Here is a 13,389-nt window from a genome sequence, read left to right as displayed (position 1 = left end):
CACCTAAGTTGTACGTGGATTAGGCGTATTCTATAACTGTGTACCTAATTTTAGGAATGCCCATGATCTGCCCATGCTCCTCACCTGGCTACGCCCCCTTTTGAGATTCACATACTAGAATTTACACACACCACTTTATAGAATGCGCTTAGAAAGTTGTGCAAGTAACTTCTAATTAAGGCCAATTAGCATCAATTTTTATATGTTAATTGCTAATTATCAGTGATTAGCTTGTTAGACAATTAAGTTGCATATTCAACTTGGGTTGCACAATACAGAATCTGGGCCTAATAGCACAGGCGTGCGTGATTGGCACCAAAAATTGGCAATTACTTTGATAAGTGCTAGGCACTATTTTATAACATACATGCCAATTTCGCTAAGCATGTAGTTTTGAAGGGGGTACACACATGGAGAACTGAATATGGCAACACTGATTGGTTTCCAATAAAACGTGGCATCAGGCAAGGATGCATCCTGTCACCCTACCTGTTCAACCTGTACGGTGAAACTATCTTCAGAAAAGTAAATTTGGAAGAAGAGAGTATCGGTTTCAAAGTTGGTGGCCGAAATATAAACAACCTGCACTATGCAGATGATGCAATGCTCATCACCAGTAGCAAAGAAAGACATGCTGTATCTACTGAGAAAAGTCAAAGCCGAAAGTCATAACATGGGATTAGAACTTAACATAAACAAGACGAAGATCATGAACACGGAAAATGATGAAGATTTTGAGTTTGAAGGCAATAGAATAGAAGTTGTAAAGAATTTCAATCTCCTGGGCTCTTTTGTAAACAAAGAAGCAACTAGCAGGGAGAAAATACTCCGCAGAATAGCACTTGGTTGCTCTTCAATGAATGCTCTCGACAAAGTATACTCCAAACAAAGATCAGACTTATCCACACACACTCATTTTCTCAGTGGTCAATTATGGATGTGAAAGTTGGACACTACGGAAACAAGACTGAAAGAAGACTGACTCATTTGAGCTTTGGTGTTAGAGAAGGATTTTAGGCATGCTGTGGACTGCCAGGAGAACTAACAAACCAATTCTGGAAGAGATCAAACCAGCTATGTCACTTGAAGCCCAAATAATGAATTTACAACTGTCTTATTTTGGTCACACCATCAGAAGAAAGAGATCACTGGAGAAGGACATCATGTTTGGGAAGACTGAAGGAACCAGGCGAAGAGGGCGACCTGCATTCAGATGGCTGGACACACTGAAAACAACCCTGGGGACTAGTACAAAACTGATTCCTTTTTAGATTCACAATTCATCAAGTCGCTAGGACTCAAGCACAAGTCGATGGCACCTAACAACAACATACATGGATAGAGAATAGGAAGGTTAAGGGCTTATCTCTGAAGTATGCACAAAACTTATAGAAAACTACATGCACTTCAAGGCGCACTTAGGAGGCAAAATACAACTCCCATTGACTTGGTGTAACTGTTGGTACCTACCTTAGACACACCAATTCAGACACACTCGTATTCTCTAATGCAGAGGTTCTCAACACGCAGTACGCATCCCCTAGGGGTGTGCAAACTGCTGCTGAGGGGTATGCAGTATGAATGGGTCTCCCGTTCTCCTTCCTCCTCAATCTTCTGGTGGAGCTACTATTCTCACTGCCACCACCACCTCTGCAATTAATTTTGCAATTTTGGTCCCTGCTTCTCCTGCATTACTCGCTTCAATGGGTTAGCAGCAGCAATTCCTACATGCTGCTTGCGACTAACCCAGAAGCTTCTCCTCTCCTGGGTCCTGCCCTCAGTCAGAACTTCCTGTTTCTGCCCGAGTGGCATGTGACAGAGGAAAGCCTTCCGGGTTAGCGGCAGGTAGTGTGTAGGAATCACTGCACTAATCTGTTGAAGCAAGAAGGAAGTAACAGGTTAGTTATGAGTGGGCTCGGGTTGGGTTGCGGGAGGGAAGGAAGGATGGAGGTGCAGTGGGCCAGCGGGGGAAATAGTAGCGATTGCAGGAGGGAGTGAGAATCCTCCTGCCATAAATTTAAAAGCGGGGTTGATTTTTTTCATTTGGGGAGGGAGAGGGGAAGGGGCACTTGTCGGGAGAGGGAGGGGGTTAATTTTTTAAAAATCGGGCTGATATTTTGCATTTGTACAACACGCAAAATATCTGTCCGATTTAAAAAAAAACATTTTAAAAAGCCAGCAGAAGCCCTGACAGCAGTGACAGGAGGCTGCTTCTCCTGTCACTACTGTCAGGGCTATAGCAATCTGTGCAGTCGACTGTGGGTGTGCCTCCGATCGCCACCATTTGCATGCAGATGGTCGGTAAATCAGTCAGCCAGCCTCCAATCGCACACGGATCAGAGGGTTAGTGAATCTATCCCATTGGCAGGTACAAATGCTAAGAAACAGTAGAATATACTCCAGCTTTTTTTTTTTTTTTTACTGTATTAACCCACACTATTTTCAATATCTGGGTGGCTTACATTATCGCATGCATACTTTGATTGTTAATAATATACAATAGAATAGAAAGAAAACATAAATTATGCATTATATACCATCATAATCGCCTGAACTTAAAATGCAATTTTCTTCCCTTACAGGTATTCAGGAAGGCTCCCAGTGTACTAAGTGCAAAAATAACTGGGCATTGAAGTTTTCTGTCATACTGCTCTACATTCTATGCGCCTTGCTAACAATCACAGTAGCTATCCTGGGATACAAAGGTATGTGCGTTGCTCATTACATCATTTGAATATAGAAACAGAGATCTTTAAGTGAAGAAGCCTGTGCCAGAAAGAGGTGCAGAAACTCTACCGGATTTTTAATCTCGTCTCACATATTCCAAATGGTCAAAGCAGTTATAGTTTCAAAGAGGCCCTTTTGCAAAGCAATGCTAAAATGTGACCTTAGTGCGGCCTTACGCAACTCTTTCCCATGTGCTAAGGTCGTTTTTAATGCAACAGTAAAATGGCAGATTTTTGGATTTTTTTCTTTCTTTTATTAAATTAATGGCCATGTGCTATTGTTGCCATTAGCACATTACCGTAAAAAAAAAAAAAAAAAGTAGCACATGAGCCCTTACCGGCAGTAAGGGGGAAATTCTGTAAATGGTGTCTAAAATCTCATTTAGGCACCTATGACAGAATCTTACCTAACTTAAAATTTAGTCCTGTAATGTAGGCCAGGGTTATAAAGGCCAACATTATTATTTACCTAGAAGAAAAAAGTCTCAAATTCCTGATCAACAGAATTTATCTGCTGACGGTTTGGACTTAAATAATATCCTTGAGAGATCGGATACTGAGGCCCAGGTGACAGCTACATTATTGGTACAATTTGCTCTAGATTCCGATAGGAAATGGATGCTTAAATTGTTTTTTTTTAAATACAAAGATGTTCCCTTTTTGTCTAATGTAATAAGAATGTATCCAGATGTATTTCGTCCAACTCAGAAGAGAAGGAAACGGTTTCTTATTTTGAGACCTCAAGCACTCCAGTTGGGTGCAACATTTGTTCTGAGATTCCCTTGTAAATGTGTTTTGGTCTTTAAAGAAAACAGATATGTTTTCTACGAGCCACAGCAGTTATCTAAATTTATTTCTGCTAAAGGGCAACCTATTACCATAACATGAGTTTTGTTGCAGTTATCTAGCTCGGTAAGGAAAAGGTCGAGAGTCACCTAGCCTCATCTTTAGTTTTCCTCTTTACTTTTTATTTTTATTAAATTTTAAGTTTCAGCTAAATTTCAGCTCCTTCTCTACAGTATATATAGTGGACTAACTACAATTTGCTGTTTAAAAAATTTCTTTTTTTCGTTTTGTGAAATTATGGTAATAATGGTGCAATATTTCATAGTCGAATTTCTGTCAGCAAGATATTTTCTTTTTTGACTTGTTAAAAATTATAAAGAAAGATTTAATAATAAATAAATAAAGGCCAATATTATAGGCATTTAGTGGTGTCTAAACCCCCCCCCCTACTAAACTGCACTAGCGGTTTTAGCGTGGAGAGCCATGCTGAATGGCCCACGCTGCTCCCGATGCTCATTGAGTTCCTATGAGCAATGGGAGCAGCGCAGGCTAATCAGCGCAGCTCCCTGCACTAAAACCGCTAGTGTGGTTTAGTAGAAGAGGGGGTAAGTCTTTCTCTGCCCCTAAACACACCTACTTTGAAGTTAGGCACCATGCAATAGACACCTATCTTTTGAAGAATCGCACCTAAGAAGACAGGTGCCTGTTATTTATTTATTTATTTATTTAACGGGTGCTAGAATAGATGTGTCAGTCTGTCTTTTTTTCTGTCTCCTTAGCCGCTGTCTGTCTGTCTTTCTTTCTTTCTCGCTCCTTTGCCACTGTCTGTCTGTCTGTCTGTCTCTCTGGCCCCCTGTCTGTTTGTCATTCTTTCTGTCTGTGTCTCTCCCTGGCCCCTTGTCTGTCTGTCTTTCTTTCTGTCTGTCTCTCTCCCTGGCCCCCTGCCTATCTCTCTCTGGCCCCCCGAGCAAACCAAGATTGCTGCCTGCCCCCCCAGCATACCCCTCCCCCCAAAGCAGCCCCTTTTCCCTCTCCCCCTCCACTTCTCTATGCAGCAGTAGCAGCCAGATGCCTCGCAGCACCTCGAAGGACACCCTCCTGCTGTTGCTCTCACCGCAGATAAATAATGAAGAAGAAAACAGGGGAAAACAACACCACAAAACCAAATATATAAAAATCAGAGTGGAATTGTCCAAATAAGAGAGATGTGCACTGGAAAATATGCCCTCCAATACGTCTGATGATATGAAGGTCTTTATTGTTCACACATCAAAATAACACATTCAACGACTCAATGACTCACGACTCAATGACTCGACATGTACATGTTTCGGCCCCCAGGCCTGCCTCAGGAGTCTTAAGAAACGTGAATGATGAAATACACAATACACTGGCACTCAATTGGATCTGACTAAAAGGCCAATCATGGAAGAATACCATATCGCGTATACAGCGAGTGCTGATGCGCGGTGTCGATTGATAGCACTCGCTGTATACTCGCTGCTGCACACACCGCAAGCAGCGATTGATAGCACTCGCCGTTGCTCTCACCGCTGCACACACCGCAAGCCGCCGCACGCCGTATGCAGCACGCGCCGCAAGCTGCCACACGCCACAAATGGAACACGGCATGGAAGCACAAATCATGGGGGCAGGGATCACGCCATTTCAACTGTGCACGCGCGGCTAAGGGTTTTATTATGGATGATTTATATACCGCATAAACACTCACGCAGTTTACAAAGTTACATGCACACATATTTATAAATGCTAAACATGTTTCAACAAGACAAGCACAATAAAACATTAACTAACGATATCATTAGTAAAACCTTCCTTTAAATTCATCCTACAAGATGAAAAGACAAAATCTCATAAAAACATTTAGAGGACGGGAATGCATTAACAGAAAACAGCTTTAGCACATGAAGGCATTGACAAATAATTGCATTTTCTACATTTTCTTAAAGTTACCCAATTAATTTTTCTTTTTTTCAATTATACGCTTGTTAAAGCTCATTAATGAAGCCAGTTTACTAATTAACCCACCTCCCTTTTACAAAAACACAAAAGCGGTTTGTAGCGCAGGCTGGAGTGCTGACCGCTCTGCGCTGCTTCCGACATTCAAAGGAACTGTATGAGCGTCAGGATCAGCGTAGAACATTCAGTGCGCCAACAGACGCTAAAACCGCTGTCGCAGTTTTGTAAAAGGAGGGGGGAGTAAGTTAGGCTTGGTAAAGGACACCAAAATGTTTTACAGACTAATAAAACCTGGAATTAGCAAAAGAGTGAAGGCACATAATACTTTCTGGTGAGACTCTGACTCAGCTGCATTGATCATAAAGCTATTTTTTACGAGTATAATCTACCACATTTTTATATGCTATTGCTAATATGCACCTAATGCAACTCAAAACGGTGGGATGCATTCAGGTATCATGTGGTAACTGCCAAATGTGCATGAATTAAATTTTATTTTGGGTGTGGGAGCAGGTTAGGGGGCAGAGCATTAGCGCATCTACTCTACCATGTGCTAACTAGTTAGCACATGGATAGCGCATCAACCCTTTCCCCCTACAAACTGGATGATGGCAAGCGCAAATGCAGTAGTTTTTCAAAATGGCATTAGTCCATGTCCTCAATTATTGGCGTCAACTTACAAATCAAGTGGCACTCGCAAGCATGACAATAAATTCCATCAATTAATAAAATTCACCTCACAATTGAAGGAAGGAAAAGATTTCAGATGTGCTTCATGATGTGGGCTGTTTAGAGTCAACTCACTATATCAATCGAGGCACTCCGTCGTGAATCAGAAAAGCCTTCCCCAATTTTCTTTTACATTATGCACCCTGTGTACATTAATATTTCCAAGCTTATTTGTGCTTTTTTTTTTTTTTAATTCTTTATTGATTTTCAAACTACAAATGCGCCATAAATAAATCACATGTACAATTGTAAAATAAGCGCAGCGAACTTTCAAATATTACTGCAACAAAGTAATTCCCCCCTCCCATCAAATATACAATCAATAAATCAAACCTTCATGAAACCATTCATAAAAATCATAAAATTCCATTCCATTCCCCTACCCCACCCCCCAGGATGTGTACATTCCTTGTTTATAAAATAAAATGAATTAAATTATTCATCTTTATAATATTTATTGTGCTCTTTTGTTGGGGCAACTATTCAGTAAATTCCAACCACGTTTCCTTTATAATTCCTGGTGGCCCTTATACTAAAACAAGTTCATTTAAACTCTTGTATTAGCAGTAACTTAACATAGCTTAGAGTGTGGCACAGTGATTAAAGCTACAGCCTCAGCACCCTGAGGTTGTGGGTTCAAGCCCCTACTGCTCCTTGTGACCCTGGGAAAGTCACTTAATCCCCACATTGCCCCAGGTACATTAGTTAGATTGTGAGCCTGCTGGGACAGACAGGGAAAATGCTTGAGTAGCTGAATATATTCATGTAAACCATTCTGAGCTCCCCTGGGAGAACAGTATAGAAAATTGAATGAATAAATAAATACAGTGGTAGAGGGCATCCTTGGAGGGGAGGAGGTGTTAGGAAGGGACATGGGGCAGAGGGTTATTTAAAATACAAGAAATACTTACATGGGTCCTGGCCTGATATTCATTCAGACTCTGAATGAATATCAGGCTAGGACCCATAAGAGTTTCAGAGCCTGAATAACTCTTATGCGGATCTAAGTGAATATCAGCCAGGCCACCCAGACTTTGCCCCCAATATTCAATGCCAGCACCAAATATTGGGGGCTAAGTCAGTCAGTGACGGTAAACATTTTAGAAAACGCTGACCTCCACCAGCTGAATATTTGGGGCTGGGGGGGAGATGTTCTTATGTTTGATTTCAGCCTAGACCTGAGCAATACACCCATCTAGTGGCTGTTTATTGGTACTCTTTGTAATACCCAAAGTCCATTTGAGTCCATGAATGAAATGCTGATTTTAACCAGCAATCCTACTAAGCTGCCATCCCGCAGATCAGCATCCCATATTTTTCCCCTTGAAATAAAGCACAAGGCAGACAACATACAAGAAAATAGGATGGGGAGAAAAAAAAAAGTCTCTACTTCATCTCAATTTTATGGATCCTTTCAGTATATAATTGTGAAATCATCTTGTCGCCCAGACACAACAGACCCATCTCCTAATACAACAAACCCTGCTCCCATACCCACTTATCCTGCATCCTGACAGAAATGCCCCACCCCAAAGGCCCCTGGGACCTACCTGAGAGCTTTAAATGGTGGTTCAGGGTCTGTTTACCTCCATTGCTGCCCAGGTTGGCAGCTTTATCCAAAAATGGTTGGTTTCTTTGTTTCAGTTAGGGTTACCATATGGCTCCAAAAAAGAAGCAACAGTCCAAAAATCAGTAAAAAATTGTAGAGAACAAAAAGTCCTCTAAACCCAGTTCACTGAGCACTTGGCACTGGGACAAAAAAGAAAAAGTGACCAAAATTATGGGCAGTAATCATAATCCTTTTTGGACTCCGATAAGTTTTGATTATTTTTACTTTTTGTGATTTGATTTTCAAATATTATTTTCATTTTTTCCTCACTTCAATGTTAAAAGTGACTGTGAGCAATCTGTGGATTATGAGCCATTTTCTCCACTTCGCAAAGAAGAGCACTTAGGGTTAATGATGTTTTTTGCATATTGATTTGTGGTGGAACTTTGAGTGTATCAAACACACTCTTAGTATTTAAAAAGACATAATGATGTACAGGGCAGACTCATTTAGGCATAATCATATATGAGTTGGCAGCCTGGAGCAGGACTGCTTATTTATTATTGCAGCTTCCTAGTACTGAGGTTTCTTTCTTCTTTTTTTTTTTTTTAAATCATATCTTTATTGTCGTTCCAGTGCCAGGTGCTCTCCTCAACGAACTGGGTTTAGAGGACTTTTGTTCTCTACAATTTTTTGCCGATTTTTGGACTGTTGTGAATTTAGTTTTCAGCATATTTAGGGTTTTTCAAGTCCAAAAAAGGACAGATTGAAACATCTGGGTTTTACTTCCATTGAAAGCAATGGAAGTAAAATCTGGATGTCTCAAACCGTCCTCCTTTCTCTGGAGCCATATTGTAACCCTATGTAAGCCATGCTGACCTCGTGAGGATAATGTGGTACACAAGTACCAAATATAACTGTAAATATAAAATGTTCCCTAGAGGTAGTACCCAAAGACACTGTTAGGGGTCATCAGTGCCATGTTGGATGTAGTAGATGCTAACTCAGGTGGCAACAGAGGGAGGGAAACCTTTGCTAGCCTGGATCCTGTACCACCAATAAAGACCCAAGGAGCAGGGTCTGTTATGTCTTGCAGGAGAGATCCAACCTGCAGGAGCTGGATTATGGGGGGGGGACTGACATTGGGAGGGGGATTGAGAGGGGAATAAGACATGGGGGCAGTGGCGTAGCAAGGGTGAAAGGCGCCTGTGGTGGTGTGCCCCTCCCTTGCACTCTTCTCTGCCCCTTACACCCCCATTCGCTCCTTCCCCGCAGGAAAAGCAGGAGAGGGGAGATATGATAGAGGCATTTAAATACTTATATGGCATAAATACTCATGAGACGAGTCTCTTTCAACTGAAAGGAATCTCTAGAGGGAGAGGGCATGGGATGAAGTTAAGAGGTAATAGGCTCAAGAGTAATCTAAAGAAATACCTTTTTACAGAAAGAGTGGTAGATGCATTTAATAGTCTCCCAGTAGAGGTGGTGGAGACAAAGACTGTGTCTGAATTCAAGAAAGCGTTAGAGAGGCTCGTGAGATCTCTTACGGAGAGGAAGGAATAATGGATTCTGTGAATGGGCCAATTGAATGGCCCATTATACCTTTCTCAGGTGTTTGCTCTATTAGTGGGTTTGGGATCTGGTTGGGTGGGTGGGGAGGGGAGGGATGGGGGGGTTGGGAATTGTGTCCTCATTGTTGGGTAGTTCTTTATGATTTACTAACTGTTGATTTGGTTTGTAAATTTTATTGCTACAAAATTCAATAAAATATATTTTGGGAAAAAAAGCCAATTAATATAAAACTGATTAATTGGACTACTGCTAGGAATTAGGCAAAGCGCCCACATGAAAATAAGCCATAGGTAGGAGTGACGTTCGGGTGTGGAAAGCATTAGGTGCCAGTATTTTAGGCCAGGAAAACTGGCACCTTAGTTGTAGACACCTACCAGTGCCTAACTTGATTTAAGAGCTGGTAGGCGTGATTCTAGAAATGACGCCTAAATTTGGTTGACATGCAGTAGACACCATTTCCCTAGGCACCTATCGATTTAGGTACTATTTATAGAATCAGGCCTTATATGCACATTGGACTATATTCTATACATTTTGCTTAAAAAATTGATGTCAATTAGAATGGTGCATAGCGTGATTCTACAAGGTGCATGTACGTTTTATAGTGCTTTTAGCACTAGCTCACAATGCATAACTAGGCACAGGTAATTAGGACAGCTAAAAGCAGGACTAAATGCCTGCCCCTAAGGATCTTTGATAGATCAAAAAATAGCAGATATCGGGATGGTCTGATGATAAAAAACAAAGGGGGTTGATATCTTGAAAAAGCCGTTAAGGCGAAACATGTCGATGTGACAAGCCCCGACCCGATCCTATTAAGGAGAATTTACAAAGCTAAGTTAACTTTTTTATAAGTATTTATGAGAAGCACTTTATATATTTAAAAGAACAAAAAAGTTAAAAAAATATTTAAAATAAATAAATACAAAAAACATTTATAGAATTAATCGGCAAATGAAGAAGCCACAGCCATAGCCAAATATACAAAAAATTTTGGTTGTATCGCGAGAGTATCAGCGAACAACGATTGGCATGTCTGAAGCCCTAAAGAAATGTTATATACATTGGTCAGCTAGATAAAACAACAATAAATGCCCCTAAGTTTCGTGCACATTGGGCATATTCTATAACAGGGCACCTAACTTTTAGGAACTCCCATGATCTGCCCCAAGACCACGTCCCTTATTTTAATTTGCACACTGCAACTGACACATACTTCTTACAGTCACGCTTTCTGAGTTGCACATGTAAGTTTTAATTAGTCCCAATTAGTGTTAATTAGGTGTTAATTGCCAATTATGAGCAATTATGAGAGTGTGGCGCAGTGATTAAAGCTACAGCCTCAGCACCCTGAGATTGTGGGTTCAAACCCAGGTTGCTCCTTGTGACCCTGGGCGAGTCACTTAGGGTTAGATTCACAAAGCAAACCAATCGTGTACCGATCGGTTTGCGACCCCTTTGGCGACCAGATTTCCCTCCTGCACAATTCACTAACCTCTCTACCGACCGTCCTACAATCCGCGCATGCAAATGAAGGCAACGGCAGGGATGCGATTCACCAAGCAAAACCCTGCTACACCGACTGGGCTGGCTGATCAAAAACAAGCAACTTGCTGAGGACCCAGTCGCTCAAGCCCTTTCCGACTGTTCTGCCTTCTGCTGCCCTGCTCTCTTCCCTGTCAACCCTGATCTCTTGCTGCCCCGAACGCCTCCTGCAGCCCTGATCTGCCTGCCCCGAACGCCTCCCGCTGCCCCGACTCTCCCGCTGTAAGGATTACAAAAGAATGCCTTAACGGGCAGTTACCATGCCCGTAGTAGTAAATGCCTGCAGTAACATTTCTGCTGTATGGGTCTTCTTATGGAGCTGTGAGAGTAACTGAAAGTTAAGTCCAATATGAGGCTGCTATTAAAAGCATTGAAAGGGGGGTCTCTTACGGGTTTCTGTTCCTGTCTCTGTATATCATATGTTGTTCGCTCATTTTTCCTTGTTTTCTGTGTACACCTCTGCGGAGAAATTGTTTTTGAGCAAATGTTTTATTTTGGGGAAAGAGTGTATATTGAATTTCTGGCTGGCGGAGGTTCCTCCCTCCTTCTGGTACTGGAGGAATAAATTACATGACCTTCTCGGCTGGGAGGCCCTTCTGGCTTCTTCCTCCCGCCGACGGAGCAGAGACTTTGTTCATATTTGGACTCCTTATTTGGACAGTTTGCCTCCCCGGGTTCGTAGTCGTATCTTGAATAGATTGCAGTTGTATTCCATCCTGCCTGTCTGATTTTGGGGGGGGGGGGGTTGGGGGGTCGGGATACTTTGTAACTGAAAGGACATCAGAGTCCAGTCCTCTTGGGGGAAGGGAGCTTTGTTTTCACTATTTGAAATACTCTTTGTCCCGCTGTTTACTTTTGTTATGGTTGTTGCTTAATAAAAACAGATTTCACTTAAAGGCATTGAAAGGGCTTTCTTTGATAAGATATCCTTGTACTGCATTGTTTTGCGGCTATATGTTCCTCATTCAACTGCCCCGTGAAGTTCTCTCTGGAAAGGGTGGTGGTTTTGTGGAATGCCCTGATTCTCCCGCTGCCCCGGATCTCCTGCCTGCCTGCCCCGACTTTCCCACTCTTCTCCGCCGTGCTAGCCTGTGGTTTTAACCCATGGGCTTAAGCGGGTTAAAACTACAGGCTCCAAAAGAAGTAAAAAAAACAGAAAAATAAAATCACTGCTGGCCCAGAGGTCCAGCGCATGCGCAGACCATCTACAGATGGTCTGCGCATGAACTGGGATCGCTATAGAGCGATCCGGGCAGGCAGATGGGTTCCTCCAATTGCCCCCATCTGCATATTGAAGTTTGGAGAATTCATTGGACCTGCCCGGATCAACCACGGATCAGTCCCGATCGGGCATATTTGTGAATCTAGCCCGTAATCCTCCACTGCCCCATTTGATAGAGTGTGAGCCCACCAGGACACATAGGGGAAGTGCTTGAGTACCTGAAGGTAAAACCACTTAGATTATAAGTGGTATATAAATACCAAAATAAATTATGAGAGTGTGGCACAGTGGTTAAAGCTACAGCCTTAGCACCCTGAGGTTGTGGGTTCAAACCCAGGCTGCTCCTTGTGACCCTGGGCAAGTCACTTAATCTCCCACTGCCCCAAGACAGAAAGGAAAAATGCTTGAGTACCTGAATAGATCCATGTAAACCGTTCTGAGCTCCCTTGGGTGAACGGTATAGAAAATGAAATAAATAAACAATTAGGCCAATTAATCAATTACATTTTGTGTGTATATTGGCTATGCACACTGATGTACCCAAACAACTTTAGGTGTCATTAACAGAAACTGGGGGATAGTGCATGTTCATCACAACATTTGTTTGAAAATAAAAAATGAAAAGGTTTTGCATGCCCATCTCTACTGCTTATTGCTATATGATGTACTTGGCTGAAGTATATATCTGAGTGCAAGATTAAATGGGAGGGAAAAGAACCCATTTTCTTATATGCCACTAATATTAGACTGCTCTTTGATTTTATGATCAGGAAAACTACACACCTAAAGATCGAATTTGGTAACAATGAGCGGCACATCTAAAATCCAATTCCAAATCTGTTGTGTCTTCATATTTTTCACTTCAGAAAATTATCAACTCATTGTTTTTCTTGTCTTCTAGTTGTAGAAAAAATGGATGGTGTTACAGGGGACATGGAAACATCACACAGAAGTTACACTGAGAAGCTTTCGGAAGTGGAGACTGACCTGAAAAAGCTAGGTAATTTAATGGGTCTGACAGCCTGGAATTTCTGCTGAAAGAGGAAGAATAGCTTTTTCACACCTCGGGCGATGTGCTGCCCATCATGGAAAGTAAACTGAATTGGCTGCCTTCGAAGACTTGGGAGGGGGTGGGTAAATTTTAACCACATGGCGCGGCCCATTGTTATTAGGCCTGCATCTCTGAAGTAGGCTCTGAAAACTGCGAGGCTGTCTATTGCTATTCTGCATGCTGTTTTAGAGTCTTTAATTTGTAAATTGTCAATGTGTATTTTGTATTT

General features: G+C 41.9%; 1 protein-coding gene across 1 annotated transcript in view; it reads left to right on the top strand.

Annotated features, from left to right (window-relative positions):
* Positions 1-13,389, top strand: part of COLEC12 (collectin subfamily member 12) — a 303,430-nt gene that overhangs the window by 247,962 nt on the left and 42,079 nt on the right. The window contains exons 3-4 of the mRNA XM_033935217.1: positions 2,583-2,705; positions 13,011-13,109. Coding sequence (XP_033791108.1) covers positions 2,583-2,705; positions 13,011-13,109 — 222 coding nt within the window. The remainder of the gene's footprint in view (positions 1-2,582; positions 2,706-13,010; positions 13,110-13,389) is intronic.

Source organism: Geotrypetes seraphini, chromosome 2, assembly GCF_902459505.1.
Source record: "Geotrypetes seraphini chromosome 2, aGeoSer1.1, whole genome shotgun sequence".
In the NCBI taxonomy this organism is placed as follows: Eukaryota; Metazoa; Chordata; class Amphibia; order Gymnophiona; family Dermophiidae; genus Geotrypetes; species Geotrypetes seraphini.
Note: the sequence above shows the minus strand (reverse complement) of the source record. Positions and strands in the feature narration are given on the sequence as shown.